General features: G+C 40.8%; 1 protein-coding gene across 1 annotated transcript in view; it reads right to left on the bottom strand.

Annotated features, from left to right (window-relative positions):
* LOC106805066 (probable E3 ubiquitin-protein ligase RNF144A-B) overlaps positions 1-16,145 on the bottom strand; it is a 42,774-nt gene that overhangs the window by 23,843 nt on the left and 2,786 nt on the right. Inside the window, exons 2-3 of the mRNA XM_014806540.1 lie at positions 10,110-10,316; positions 1,381-1,485 (exon numbers count right to left, since the gene is read on the bottom strand). Coding sequence (XP_014662026.1) covers positions 1,381-1,485; positions 10,110-10,316 — 312 coding nt within the window. The remainder of the gene's footprint in view (positions 1-1,380; positions 1,486-10,109; positions 10,317-16,145) is intronic.

The raw sequence follows: 16,145 nt of genomic DNA on the forward strand, positions 1-16,145 counted from the left end.
AAAATTGTCAGTCGCAGCGAGTCGCACATGTTCTACTTTTGTGATGCGACGGCGGCTAGTTCCACCGGTCGCAAGCCATTATTTTCATGGTTACTACCCGACATAAGCTGCCTTACGTTGCTCTGACGAGATTATATTGTGCATAATGAACGAATGCACGCGAATAAAAACAATTCAGTGCATACAGTCATGTACACAACAATGCACACAGCAACAAGTCATGTATAACTCATTTAGTTTGACCTAAGCGCCTTCTGTGATTGCCTGTAACTGGTCGGCAGGCAGTCGCTGTCAGTCGACGTCGCCGTCGACCTAAGCAACTCAGTTGCAGTGCGTCGCATCGCGTCGCTTCAATCGTAACCCGACCTACACCAGGCTAAACGTTTGCATCAATTATTAAACCACATCGGCACAATAATAAAATTCGTTGTTTGCCTTCACCCGAATCCAGGCTGACAGTTTGGTTAGCGTAGACGGTTTTTTTCGGGGCGGGTTTTTTTTACAAATTCAGCATGGTGTCATACAGTGCTGCGGACTTTGTGTTGTGTGGGAGATACATTTTATGTTGAATGTTTGTGTTTGCTTGGTAAGCATATAAGTATTGCGCTACAGGGATTTATATAATGTACATGCAGGATACAATTTGTTTAAAAGCAAAGAAAAGAGTCCGGCCTCCTTCTGGCGCGGGTCGTGCGCTGGCAGTCGCATGGGTGCTTAGGTCGAACTTTCTCTGCGACTTTGCAACCAATTGCAGAAAATCAGTCGCAAGGCAATCAAATCACGTCGCGTCGCAAGGCCGATCTAAGCCCGGCTTTAAATAATGAGCGTCTGGGGTCGTAAACTATAGGAAAAATCAAGTCGTGTAGCTGTACGGCTATTACGGCTTCAAGAATAAACAGTCGTGGCAAAAATCTGTCTGAATAACAGAATAACATTTCACGCCTGCTAGGTTAACGAACGGATGTTTGGTAATTATTCACAAAGCAGCCATGATTTTTCACTGCTACTCCAAACACAAAACAAATGATCGACACAATAATTATAAAATACACCCGAGCACACAGATCAATTAGTGCAATTATGAAAGCTCAGGTAGTTAAAGGGACTAAAACCTAAATTCATTTATTTAGCTCACTAATCAGTTCTAGACAATGAAATAAACTTGCCCAGGCTTGAATTAGAAGCCAGCTCACGGTGAATTCAACTACGTACTTGGTTATATGCCATGCAATTTATAGCGTTTTGTCCTGTAGCCCGTGGCTTTTTCCACTAGGCCCTTGAGGCATCACGTCCTCTCTCCTGACACTTTTACTCACAGTGTCTCACACTCACAGGCTTAGTATTTTCACAACAATAATGTTCAGTCAAACTCCTGCTTACCTCTTTGTGGCTGAACCTGCCCTGTGACCCACATTCCGCATCAGGGCATGTGAGCAGAGAACAGTTTCCCTCATTGATCAACAGAGAGAGATATTTGTTTAGACACTGAAAGAGGGCAAAACAGAATCGCAGTTAGTTCCTTTTTGCTTATTCTACTACAGAGCATTTCACAGTCAAACAGTACAAGCAAGCAAGCAAGTAAGTACATGGCTAGGAATGGTAACACATACATGTGAACACACATACGTACACACACGTGCATGCACACGAACAGGCGCACATATGCACACGCACACGTACACACACACACACATGATACACATATATATATTTTATGTACTACATTACTTAATATAATAAATTAAATCTAGATATAAATATTGTAACACACAGCCACATACAAAGCTCAACAAAACCGTGTTGCCAACTCAATAAAAGAATGGTCATTTAAAATTCCCTGGCTACATATGCACAAACCTACATTTTTAATCTCCAGACAGTGTACGTTATTAAAATTTTATGCTTCTACTGTTCTAGTCAATCGGCATGTCCTGCTACTTTATAGTGTAATCTCTGCACATACACCTTTTACATAGAAACACACACCATACCCCCCTACACCCCCCAACACACACACACATAAGCACCATTAAAATAATCCAGATCAGGGTTTCTTCTGAGGGAAAATTAGACAAAGGAGGTAATGGCCAGTTTGGGAAAAAACGCCCATGATGGATTCAAATACAGGATGTATTGATATACTTATAGGTATTCATATATAGATACAGGATATACTTATCAGTAAATACAGGAACATTTTCACAACGGCGATGTTAAATTTGACAACGGCGGTGCGCCACTGTGCCTCTTATGTACATAAGAAACCCTGCAGATTACTGGTGGCAAACACTTTCACAAAGTTGAAGTTGATGTGTACATGCATCGTATTCGTTGAATATTCTAATCTTACACAGATGATGAAAGGACTTATACACTTCACATGTCACTATGGTAAGCTTGCTGTGGAGCAGACGTGTGCGCCCATCTTCATGTCTATAGATTAGACCTACTATCATCACACTGGCCACATTGATAACGACTTACCAAAGCTGTCCATTTTCAAATATCAAATATTATGATCTCTATCCTAGCAGTGACTAAGAGTATGCTAAGCACTGACCAAGAGGAACACAAGTGACATTGATGGAGGGGATAATTTTACGTTGCTCAATATTTTAGTATTAATTAGTGATGTCACGATCATCGATTATACTCGATCATCGGTTGAACAGTGGCCTTAACCAAGCGCTTGCGGTGTATCAAAAGTGCCATAATCGATTTCCATAAAAAAAAAATATTTTTTAACAAAGAAATAAATGTAAAACTTGAACAAGAAAACTTGCGAAAAGTGTGATGAGATATCTAGAGATATCATCGCCTACTAAAAAAAAAATACAAGCGTTATCCTTTATTAACATACATTAGTATAATACACCACAGTAGTAACAGTGCAAAACAAACAGTAAACAGCGGCTAAACAAGCGAGCACATACATGCACACACGTAACCATGACATGACGGTTACGCACACGCAGGCATTCAACACCCGTCGAGTATACCGATTGCTAAACCGATCATCGTTACTTGGCGGTCAAACCGATGATCGGATTACGAAATTACAACGCGAATTGACAACACTAGTTATTTTAATCGCCAAATGTTTAACAAGATACAAATTACAATCCTACCGTTTCTGCAGAAGATCCACACTCCACATCCTGAATCAGTGCAAGTAGCCCGTGCAACGTACTTCAGCGCTGCATAAGGCGCATGTAAGCACCGGTTGATCTGCCCGCCAACTCAGAAGCCACATGCCTGGACTATTTGATACACGACCAATCTTGGCCATGATCACGGCGTTGACCTTTTGCCTATTGGCAGTTATCTCCGGGTATTTGCGCACCTACAAGAATGAGAAACTGACAAGTATGTGTTGCTTAGCACCGCACAAAGGCGAATATAGCAAGAGGAATGTTCGAATGAGAAAAAATAACAAAGTAATGTTGTATGTACACAATGACATTTCAATGAATGCATAGCATAATTTAAAGTATTCTGTGGCAACATGTCGTAGAACATTCGTACCCGTCTAGAAGAATACGTCAACTCAACGAGATGACTATTTGTGTGGCGGTTGCCCAAGTTCAAGCGAAATTGTTGCTATATGACAGAATGTGGCCTGCAATATTTTCTACTTAATATCCATAAACAGCATACACACTGCATGTAATCATTTTATACTAGGTAATCAAGTAACACATTCCGCTATTTAGGTTGAACTATACTTCGCTGTATTCTTTGCTCGATTGTGGCAGCTTGTTTTTATGAAATAACCCCTTTAACAGGTGCACTGAATACAGAGCTAAATTAAGCTACAACGCGATATAAAACACAATCTGGGTATCTTATTACTAATCTAATCTCAGCGTAAGGAGAAAAACACGTCCAGCTCAGAACGCTGCTATTTCCAAAGGTATATGTGAAAACTCTATTAATCTACAAAGAAAAAAAAAAGGTTCTCAACCTCACTATCTTCATGGTACCACACTCAACAAAAACTACAAGCAATATTTCGAAATAGATTGAATTACATAAGAGCTGTTTTCGAAAAAAAGATACTACACCAACAATACCTTCTTGCAACATAAATCCAACTTTAAAAAAGACCGGAATACATAACTAAATATCGTCAATATTAAAAAAATAAAATCCACCATTTTTGCCAGATAAATTACTGACGCAAGAGCAAAATTCCTATTACTACATGCACTGCAGATATGGCAAACACGGTCTTAACTCTGTTATCAGCAAGAAGGCCCTGACCAAATGGCTAAACAAAAATTCCAATTGACTATTGGCAGGATTACACTAAATAGTCTCCCCCTGCCCAATCATAAAAGCTTCTTTCTTCAAACCATTGTCTGTGAAGAACATACTGATATAATAACAAGTGCCGCATGTCCAGCCCGACCAGTGCTCATCTGAGGTCTGCCTGCCCTCTCACTTACTGGCCTTTGTTTCTGGAACTGCACAGATTGAAGAGCCAGCAGCTGTCCATCGCAAGTAAACTCGGCTACTTTTAGAGCGATCGAGTGCAACAGAAGCTAGCCTTCCGTAGCCACTAAAGAGGAGTTGTATGTAACACCTAAAAGACCCAATCCACAACCCTAATAGGGCCCCCGCTCTCCACAACAAGGCGCGGCCGCGGCGCCGGAACGCCACGGGAAACCCGGCGTCGTTCACACGCATACCGCGCAAAAGTTCAAAATCCTATCTATAATCTTATAGCAGCAGTCTCCACTGACAACGACACGGGAAGCCAGCCGAGCGTTATCACGACGACTGCGCGAAAGCTCAATGAGGTTGACTTTTTGCGGCTGAACCGTGGACGGCTTTTGAAAACACAATTTGAACCAATCAACGCGACTTGCTTTTTTTATCACATGTTCTGCTCACGCTTACCATCAGCCCAATGTGACAACAAGCCACGATGCCCGATAATTTCTATCATCACTGAACCAGAGGGAGTGAACACAATGCCCGCTCAGACACAATTTGCAGCGAAATCACAACGTATTTTTTTTCAGCACAACGGCCGCTGCGTGTTTCGCCTGTGTCGTTACGGTTGCCCTGATTATTAGCTGATGCATATGTTGAAGTGCGGTGTTTATTCCTTGTTCGTGTGCTGTCTCAGGAGTTAGTAATATGTGATTCCCGAGAATTATGTAAAGCCTAACGTGATTCGTGGTGATAGTTGCAATACAAATGTATTGCTATATATTTATTTCTCAAAACGGCAGCCATTACTACAGGACACTAGGCATTTACCTGCTGGACAATAGCTCGCCTAAAGCTTTGAAATCATGCAGAAGCACACCTTAAAACAATTTCTTCCACCCGAGAGTTCAAATCTTCTGATGCGGCGCAGGTCTCTGGTTTTAATACTTTTAAATGTCTTGCTACTAGACCAATGACCCTCTCTACACAGAATCCTCGTTAGATGCGATACGTCTATCCCTAACAAACTGTCTCGGTGCCATAAGTTGCGCGCATTTCCCTTTGAGTATTGAGCGGCGTGTTTACATGCACGTATTACATAGCAAACAGATCCTGAACCATGCATTTCCTCTATCTGACATGATCGCGTGTTCACCCCTGGCTCAAACATACCCTACTACACAGCCTGGCCGACCTACTCAATAATTTGGACGGCTCACTGGCGCTCACCACCATAGCTATCACTGCACGTTATTAAAATGCGTCTCTTTGGGCCTACAGCCGATCATCGTTTTTAAAGTGTTCTTGTTTTGCGCTACATAGAAATGATAAGCACTCTGGTCCATCAACTTCTACTTTGGCTTTGTGAATGGATGGTCTGCGTTGCATCTAAAATAACTTCGTTGTGTTTGCGGAACAGTCTTGTTGAAATTTGTGGTCGCATATAACGATGCTCAATACGTTTCCCCGAATCTGCCACATTGTGATTTATTTCGCTCACCGTTGCAAAAAAAAGCAAATTTATCCAGACGCTATTAATTATGTCTGACACTGCTTGGACGAGGACACCTATAAACCTTATGACAACAGCATACGCCATCATCGAAGAACCACTGCCTGACCTTCCATAAGTGTCATTGAGAGCAACTGGTCTTCTGGAGAATGCAGATGACATTTTGATCGCAGCTCAAATGCTGGAATGGCACGTCCAAGGTACACTGATGAATAACATTTAAAATGTTATCGTAGCTATGAAAACCAGGTGAAAATATTGCTACAGCAGAATTGTCATGTTCATGAAAGTTGCAATGCTTCCTCGAGCATTGAGGACACTTAGAGAGTGAGCACTTGAGATGACCGAACAGCTCCGGTCGCTGCGAGATCCTGCATGATGTCAATCGCTCCGTCGAGACCATGTCCTCAGAAAACTGTCTAAAATCTGCAATGATGCCCATGACTTTTGACCTGTGACCTCCAATTTGCTGCACACTGAGTGATGGGCTTTTCCTACCTGATGCTATCCCTACCGACTATCACGAGCCGTAGGTCGAGCCGGTTTTAGGATTTGTTGCCGCAATTCTGCATTTCCTCCCTATACTTTTAAGTTAAGGAGGGAATGTTCCCTCTTTCTTTTACACTTCTTGACCTTTGACCTTTGACCCCCAGCTTCGACATTCCCCCAACTCGTTTTCGGATTTATGGCCGCCCCCACGTCCCCGAATATTGCTGACCGTACGTCGAGCGCGTGTTAAGATTGCGTGACCCAAACTGTTGGGCGCGCGACCGGACGGGACGCGCGACCCGTACGCCGCACGGACGATAATGCCGCATTCTCACTAAAGCTGCGCTGATTGGGGACTATGTTCAGCATGAGCTAAAACATTGTGTGAAAAACATTATCTACAAACGGACTATGATGTTCTAGTCAACCTTGCTGAAATATTCTCCACTCTTTCAATTTTGACTTAGAAAGGCAACCAGACTTTGTCACAAAAACCATGCACTGCGCCCTAATATCAGAATCTAATACGATACTCTCCTAAAATCTATAGACGCAAGTGGCTAATTTCGGGTGGAATTTGTCATTGACTTGCCCTCTAAAGCTTGATACTGTTCAGCACAATATTATTGCTTTCCAAGCTAGAGCCCACTATGGCTGTAGAGGAACAACTATCTATTTAACTAGCCATTATCAAATCGCAAACACATGTTCGCATCCTTCTGCGACATTTCAATGTGGTGTGCCCCCAGGGAATCTACTTTGCGAGTCCCTTTCTTTTTCTAATATATTATGCTTGAATGAACCTACTCCCTTAGCCTCAAAATCTTTAGCGTTCATCGATTATTTGCTGACGATACTACCAACCAAACCTTATTTATTACAAGCTTCAGATATAAAAAGACCTTGAAACTAATGCTAAAACATGCAAATTAACATGAAACTTAAACTGGCTGGCACGTGCCAAATAGCATTCTCTAATTATTGAAAACACAGCGTGCCGCGCGAAGCGACAGCGCTCATCTAACGTTCTTACTGCGCGGTGACTCTTGGGTGGGAGTGGTGCGGATTCTAGTTAAACCTGTTAGTCCCAAAATGTGTCTCACATACAACGCCGAAACGCGCGTTGTTCGAATGCACAGGGATGGGTATCGAAGGAACCTTCTCCAAAGGCAATGCTTCGTTCGGGCCCAGCGTTATGAAAGTTGCCACGAGATGGCGCGTACGTTTACAAGTGTCTCAGTATTAAAGATGGAAGCTCCCATCGTACGTAGTAGCAACAACTATTTGCAAGATTCAAGAATAGGTAAGCACTCATTCCATTTACCTACGAAGCTCTACAGAGTGCAATAGAGAGCTGCCACCTGTAAACTAATTAACGCAGGCAAAAAACTTACACAAGCCACCACCACACTGCAACTGGCAGCTGGCCATACCGTTACATTGTAAACCAATACTGGACAGTACAGTATATGCATGAAATTATAGGATTTAAGCGAGCATAAACCTTCTTAAACCATAAGTTTAGCTTTTGAAATTTTCACATGTGACATTGTCAGCCTCCGTTTACATCCAGGCATGTTATTAGATTCTACTAGCAAACCCGGCAGGTCAAATTCTTCTAACAGACAGACTAAACATAATCCATTGTTTAACCCTCCATCGTGTGAGGCCGTCAAGAAGGTTATCCGACACTTACTCTTCGCATCTTCAGCAGCAGGCGACATTTCATGGTCTTTCAATAAAGCCATAAAAATGCTAGCTTCACCGCCTGAAACAAACAAGTTTTCAATCGCTCCGGTCAGACCATGTCCACTCAGCACAAATGTCTAAAATCTGCCCTGTGCCCCATTGACCTCTTGACCTGTGACCTCCAATTTCGGCGCAAGCGATGGCTTTTCCTAGCCATGCGATGCTAGTCACACCCGGACCTATCTCCGCACGGCCTAGGCTCGAGCCGTTTTTAGATTTGCTGCCGCATTCTGGGCATTATCCTTTCCCTATACGCATTAAGTTAAGAGGTGAATGTTCCCCCTTCTTTTACACCTCTTTGACCTTTGACTTTGACCCCAGCTCTCGACCATCCCAACGCGCTTTTACGATCCCCCCCGACCTGTGCCGCCGATATCCGTGACCGTACGTCAAGACGGTTAAGATTTGATCCCAAAACCTGTTGCACGGGCGACGGAACAGACGACGGCCCAACGGTACGGCGGTACGACGACGATCGTGCAGACTTCGTACAAGCTGCATCTGACTATGTCAGATGAGCTAAAAACTAAATATATGATCACTGGTAATAAAAATATTAATTATGAAACGTTTGAGATTTACATTGATAATTACAAGCTCCAACGTGCTAATAATGTAAAATACTTGGGTGTTTATTTCGACAGTAAACTAAAGTGGGACTTTCATGTTAAAGTTATCAGCACCAAATTGGCCAAATCTGCTGGAATTATTTCTAAACTTAGGCACTACGTTAATGTTAACACACTCAAAATGGTTTACTTCTCTTTAGTCTACCCATACCTTAATTTCTATATGCTATACTAAGCTGGGGGTCGGCAACTAAAATCACCCTACAGCCAATCAATAAAGTTCACAATGCAATTATCAAATACATCAAATTTGCTGAGATGAGAGACCCTATTTCTTCAAACTTGGTCTTCTAAAACTTGCGGATATTAATCAACTTGAGCTTGCTAAATTTACGTATAAATATACCCACAATGAACTACCTGATCTTTTTCGAAATTACTTCAGAATCAGATTTACTGAGAAATCAGAATTTCTCATGTACACTCTCACTTCACTAAACTTGCAACATCAATGTGTTATCATCTACCAAGGTTCAATACTGCTCGTGGTAAAAAATCACTAAAGTTTGTAGGTGTCAAACTATGATGCAATATACCAATATATATTAAAAGTACATTGTACATTGTTTTTATTTTGTGCTGTATTTGTATTGTATTGTACATGAATTGCGTTGTCACTGCATGTACTGTACATTGTAATGTATTGTACTTATATTGTAATGTATTTTATTGTAAATTGTACATTGTTTGTATTTTGTATTGTATTGTACATTGTACTATACATGAATTGTTTTGTCACTGTACTGTACATTGTAATGTATTGAATTGTATGTATTGTACATATATTGTAATGTATTGTATTGTACATATATTGTACATGAATCTCCAATATTGTATAGATACTGGTTATATATTGCATATTCTACTTCGTGTACTGCCTACGTACCTCATTCTTTAGTTCGACAGCTTCTATAAGCTTTTTCTATTATAGGATATTGCTGTTTTACCTCACTAACCTTTACACAGACTTGTACATATATATAATATGTTATCATTTGTATATATACTCTTTCGCTTTTATATGTTTTCATTTTCTAACCATGGACTGTATTAGCTCTCGTACTATACAGTAAAAACCCGCATATAAGAACCTAGTGATTAAGAACCTGTTAGGCTAAGATTTTCCATTTAGAGCCCCTTGACATAAGAACCTGTTGTAGCCTAAAATTTGAAACAGGTTCTTATTTGATTGTTACTTGGGTCCAACCGATGATCGATTACGAAATTACAACCGATTGACAACACTAGTATTAATGCCAAATGGTTTAAAAGATTACACTTTACAATCTTACCGTTTTGCAGAAGACACACTCACAGTCCTGAATCCAGTGCATTGCCGTCAACGTACATTCAGCGTAGCATAAGGCGCATGTAAGCACCGGTTGATCTGCCGGCAACTCAGAAGCCACATGCTGACTTATTGAATACACGACCATCTTGGCCATGATCACGGCGTATGACCTTTTCCTATTGCAGTTTATCTCCGCGGGTATTTCCACCTACAAGAATGAGAAACTGAAAGTATGTTTCCCTTTACACCGCACAAAGACGAATATCGCAAGAGGACTGTTGAATAAGAACAAATAACAAAATAATTTGTAATGTACACAATGACATGCTAATGAATGCATAGATATGAAGTTATTCTGTGGCTAACATGTCGTAGAACATTTGTACACCGTCTAGAACCAATACGTCACTCAATGAGATTCACTTTTGTGTGGCGGTTGCCAAGTTCAAGCGAATTGTTGCTATATGACAGAATGTGGCTGCAATATTTTCTACTTTATATACCATAACAGCATACACTCATGGTAATTTTTATACTAGAGTAATCAGTAACACATTCGCTATTAGGTGAAACTATCTTTCGCTATATTCTTCTCGATTGTGCAGTTATTTATGAAATAACCCCTTTAACAGGTGACTGAATACAGAGTAGAATTAAGCTACAACTGGCATATAAACAAATCTGGGTATCTTATTATAATCTAATTCACGTAAGGAGAAGAAACTCCACCTCAAACCGTGGATTTCCAAAGGTATATTAAACTCTATTAATACAAGAAAAAAAAAGGTTCTCAACTCACTATCTTCATGGTACCACACTCCAACAAAAACTTTACAAGCAATATTCAAATAGATTGAATCACATAAGAGCTTTCGAAAAAAAAGATACTACCAACAATACCTTCTGCAACATAAATCCAACTTAAAAAAGACCTGGAATACTATAAATAATATCGTCAATATAAAAAATAAAACCACCATTTTGCCAGATAAATTACTGAACAAAGACAAAATTCCTATTACTGACATGACTGAGATATGCAACACGTTTAACTCCTTTTAGCAGAAGATAGGCCCTGAAATGGCTGAAAAATTCCAATTGCTATGGAGGATTAATACACTAAATATCTCCCCCTGCCCAATCATAAAAGCTTCTTTCTTAAACCCATTGTCTGTGAAGAAATACTTGATATAATAACAAGTGCCGCATGAGCGACAGTGCTCATCTGAGGTCTGCTGCTCTACTGTACTGGCCTTTGTTTCTGAACTGCAAAAGGTTGAAAGCCTGTTCCATCGCTAAACCGGCTACGTCGTCATCAAAACTGTTTAGCATAGGTATTAACACTAAAACTAAACCCTAAAGCCCCGTCTCCACACACGCGGCGCGGCGCGGAACGCCACGGAAACGGCGTCGTTCACCCCTACCGGCAAAGTTCAAATCTATTATATCTTATAGCGCAGTCTCCACTGACACGACACGGCGCCAGCCGGGTTTCACGACGACGGCGAAAGTCAAATGAGTTTGACTTTTGCCGGCTGACGTGACGGTGAAAACACAATTGAACCAATCAACGCGATTGTTTTTTTATCACATGTTCTGCTCACGCTACCATCAGCCAATGGACAACAAGCACATGCATAATTTCTCATCACTGAACCAGAGTGAACACAATGCGCTCAGACACAATGCGCGAAATCACAATGTATTTTTTTTCAGCACAACGGCGCTGCGTTTTGCTGTGTCGTTTCGTGCCGCGAGTGTGGAGACTAACTGTGTGTGGAGTATGCTTAACTGTGCTGCCTTTAACACTATATAACTCTGTTGCATTTAACACTGTATAACGCTGTTGCATTTAACACTGTATATGCAAATCCGGGACATCATCTATATCCTTGAACCGCAGCGCTCCATTCGGGCAGCTGTCTAATATCACAATGCCGGATACGCGGAGAATTAAACGAGTAACGCATATATTCTGCCTAATATAGTTGACTATTCGCGTGGCAGTCAATAAACGTCAATATTTACAGGAGAGTATAGCTAAGAACATGACTGGTGTGCTACCAGGTATACATAGAATATTTTGAAAATTTAATACATCTGAAATTCAGCTTCGCGGCGCTGACATTAAGCTAACGCGCGCAATGAACTAGCGATGACTAATGCGTGGCGCGCTTCGTGCGTCAATAAACTGGCAACTATTCCACAGAGAGTATGAAATTCAAGGCCTGGTAGCGGAGAGATCTTGTGCATAATATATTATAGATACCTATAGATTCATTTCAAATTGGTGCTTACGGCTATACTCTCTGTGAAATATTGAATTATTGACGGCACGAATTTAGCAATATATTAGCAAATATATGCGTGTCGCGTCATGTCCGTACCCGCGGCTTGAATATAGACGCTCCCGAGCCGAGTTCGTGCTTTGTTTTCATGCGGCGCGGCTCACCGGACGTATTGTAAGAGGGAAAGTGACCGTCACTCGGCGCCCCAACGCTATAGGCTATGCCCAGCGATACAGTTGCCTCTGGGCAACCCGTAACGCGGTGCTGCTGCCAAGCGCGGGCAACTGTACGGCGGGCTACCAGTAAAAAACCCGCGAAGTAAGAACTCTCTCTCTCCAGTTAGACCTAAAAGGTTCTATATAATAATCTAGAGTGGTAGTACTAGGGAAATTAGGCTATTATGAGGATTCTTAATAGGTTCTTATTCTCTTTATAAAAAAAAGGCCTGCTGTGCATCGGGCTGGATAGAATATTGGTGTAGGTCACATTGTTTCATAGAAAATATTCATATAAGATTAAATCTAAATGACTGGCAATTTAGACAAAATCACAAACCTATTCTACCGTCTTATTTCTTTTATATGCCCCTTATATAGCTATCCCTAATAGAAGGTATATAGCAGCCACCAGAAAATAACCTTATGTTTTTAGTTGATTATCCGAAGATTATTTTATAAGTGTTAACTGAATTTTATCAAATAGACAACCTGTATTCAAATTTTAGGCTACAGACAGGTTTCTTATGTCCAGGGGCCTCTAAACAATGGAAAATCTTAGCCCTAACAGGTTACTATCATAGGTTCATATAATATGCGGGTTTGTTACTGTATAGTACGAGAGCTAATACAGTCCATGGTTAGAAAATGAAAAGCAATTATAAAAGGCAGCAAAAGAGTATATATACAAAAATATAACATATTATATAATGTACAAGTCTGTGTAAAGGTATAGTGAGAGTAAAACAGCAATATCCTATAATCAGAAAAAGCTTATAGAAAGCTGATCGAACTAATAAGAAAATGAGGTAGCGTAGGCAGTACACCGAAAGCTGAGAATAATGCAATATTAACCAGTATCTATACAATTATGGAGATTCATGGTAACAATATAGTTGGTACAATAAAGCAAATACATGTAGCAAATATAGTACAATACAACAATTCATACATTAACAATGTAACAGTAAGCAGTGACAAAACAATTCATGTATAGTAACAATGTACAATAGCAATCAAAATAACAAACAATGTACAATTTCTACAATAAAATACAATTAGCAATATAAGTACAATCATTATACAAATGTACAGTACATGCAGTGACAACGCCAAGTTCAGTACAATACATATACAAATACAGCACAAAAATAAAAAACAATGTATACAATGTACCTTTTAATTAGTATATTAGGTATACTTGCATACATAGTTTGTACACCTACAAACTTTAAGTGATATTTTAGCCCAGACGAGCAGTATTAGAACGCGGACTTGGTAGATATAACAATTGATGATTACGCAAGATATTAGTGAAAGTGAGAGTAGTACATGAAGAAATTCTAGATAAGTAATTTCGAAAATAGGATCAAGGTAGTTCATTGTGGGTATATTTAACGTAAATTTTAAGCTAAAGCTGCAAGTTTGAGTTAAATACGCGCAGGTTAAGAAGCAACACAAGTTTGAAAGAAATAGGGTCTCATCATCTCAAGGCAAATTGATGTATTTGACTAATTAGCAGCTTGGTGAATTTATTGATTGGCTGTCAGGTGATTTTAGATTGCCGACCCCAGTTCACAGCTTAGTAATATGCAATATAGAAATTAAGTATGGGTGTAGACTAAAGAGAAGTACCAATTTGAGTGTGTTAACCATTAACGTAGTGGCCTAAGTTTTAGAAGATACATTCCAGGCAGATTTGGGCCACCATTTGGATGCTGATAACTTTAACATGAAAAAGTCCCACTATTAAGTTTTTTAGCTGTCGAACTAAACACGGCCAAGTATTTAGCAATATTACACGTTGGAGCTTGTATTTAATCAATCGTAAATCTCAAACGTTTTACATAAATTAATATTTTTATTACGCACGCTGATCATATATTTAGTTTTAGCTCATGCTGACATAAGTCAGAATATGACAAGGCTTGTAGAATCGCACGATCGTGCGTCCGGCCGTATCGCGTTCGCGGAACCGTATATCGCGCGTAGCAACAGTTGGGCACCAAATCTTAGCGCGCTGTGACGTACGGTCCACAGAGATATTCGATCAACATCGAGTGGGGATCGTACAAAACGAGTTGGACATGTCGAAGCTAGGGGTGCAAAGTCAAAGTCAAGGAGGTGAAAAGAAGGGAACATTCCACTACCTTAACATTAAGAGTATAGGGCAGGAAATGCAGAAATGCGGCTACAAATCTAAACGGCTTTTCGACCTAGCTCCGTGAATAGGATCGGAATGTAGTAGCAATCAATGGTAGCGAAAACGCAATCGGCTGTGCCGAAACTATAGGAGGTCAACATGGCTCACAAGGTCAAACGGGCACAGGGCAGATTTTAAGACATTTTCTGCAGGACATGGTCTGAAAGCGGAGGGCGATATGAAAAACTTGTTTGTATTCAGCGTGACGCTAAGCATTTTTAATCGCTTTATCTGAACGGACGCTATGAAAATGGTCCCTGCTGGCTGACAGTAGCGAGAAGTAAGTGATCCGATTAAACCTTTTGAGCGCCTCAAGAGGAGGGTTAAACATGGATTGTCTTTAGCTGTCTGTTAGAAAGAATTTGACATGCCGGGTTTTGCTAGTAGAATTATCATCCTGGATGTACGAGGCTACAATGTCAGCAAGTGAAATTTCAAAAGCTAAATTTGGTATTAAGAAGGTTTTATGCTCCTTAAATCCTATAATTTCCTAAGTGGCATCTCTGTACTGTGCCAGTATTTACATGTAACGTATGCCACTGCCAAGTGCATGTGGTTGTGGCTGTAGTAGTTTTTTGCCAGGCGTTAATTAGTTAGCAGGTGGCAGCTCTCTCATGCAGTCTGTAGAGCGTAGCGTAGGGTAAAATGGATGAGATGCTGTGAGGCCTAATTTTGCTTTGGCAAATATGTTTGTTGCTGGACTGACTACGATCGGGAAGCTTCCAATCTGTTAAATGTGAAGAACACTATAAGACGGGTACGCGGCCAGTCGAGCTCGTTGGCGAATTTCGATCAACGAGTGCCCAAGCGAGACGAGCGCGTGAGAAGGTGTCCCTAGATACGCATCCTGGTGCATTCCACTGTTTCCGGCGTGGATGTGAACACATTTGGGACTAACAGGTTTACTGAATCCCAACCGGGGCGGGCGACAGGGCGCGATGCAGTGCGAGGGGATCCAAGAGATCCGTCGGGCATCTGACTGCTCTCTGACCACTCCACGCACAGAGTCACGCGCAGAGACGTTAGATGAGCCGCCTGAGTCGCTCCGCGGCACTTGTTTAAATAAATAAGAGAATTCTATTGGCATCCCAGCCCAGTTTAGATTTCATGTTTAATTTCCATGTTTTACCCTAGTTTTCAAGGTCTTTTTATTCTGACATCGCCCATACCTTTTTTTTTTTCACGGAGCGCTTACTTGTAACTAAATAGGTTAGTATCGTCAGCAAGATAATCGAGAACTAAAATTTGAGGCTAAGGGTATAGGCTCATTCACATATATATTAAGAAAAAGAAACGGGACTCAAAGTAGATTCCTGGGGCACACAACACAG

Source organism: Priapulus caudatus, unplaced genomic scaffold (assembly GCF_000485595.1).
Source record: "Priapulus caudatus unplaced genomic scaffold, Priapulus_caudatus-5.0.1 Scaffold98, whole genome shotgun sequence".
In the NCBI taxonomy this organism is placed as follows: domain Eukaryota; kingdom Metazoa; phylum Priapulida; class Priapulimorpha; order Priapulimorphida; family Priapulidae; genus Priapulus; species Priapulus caudatus.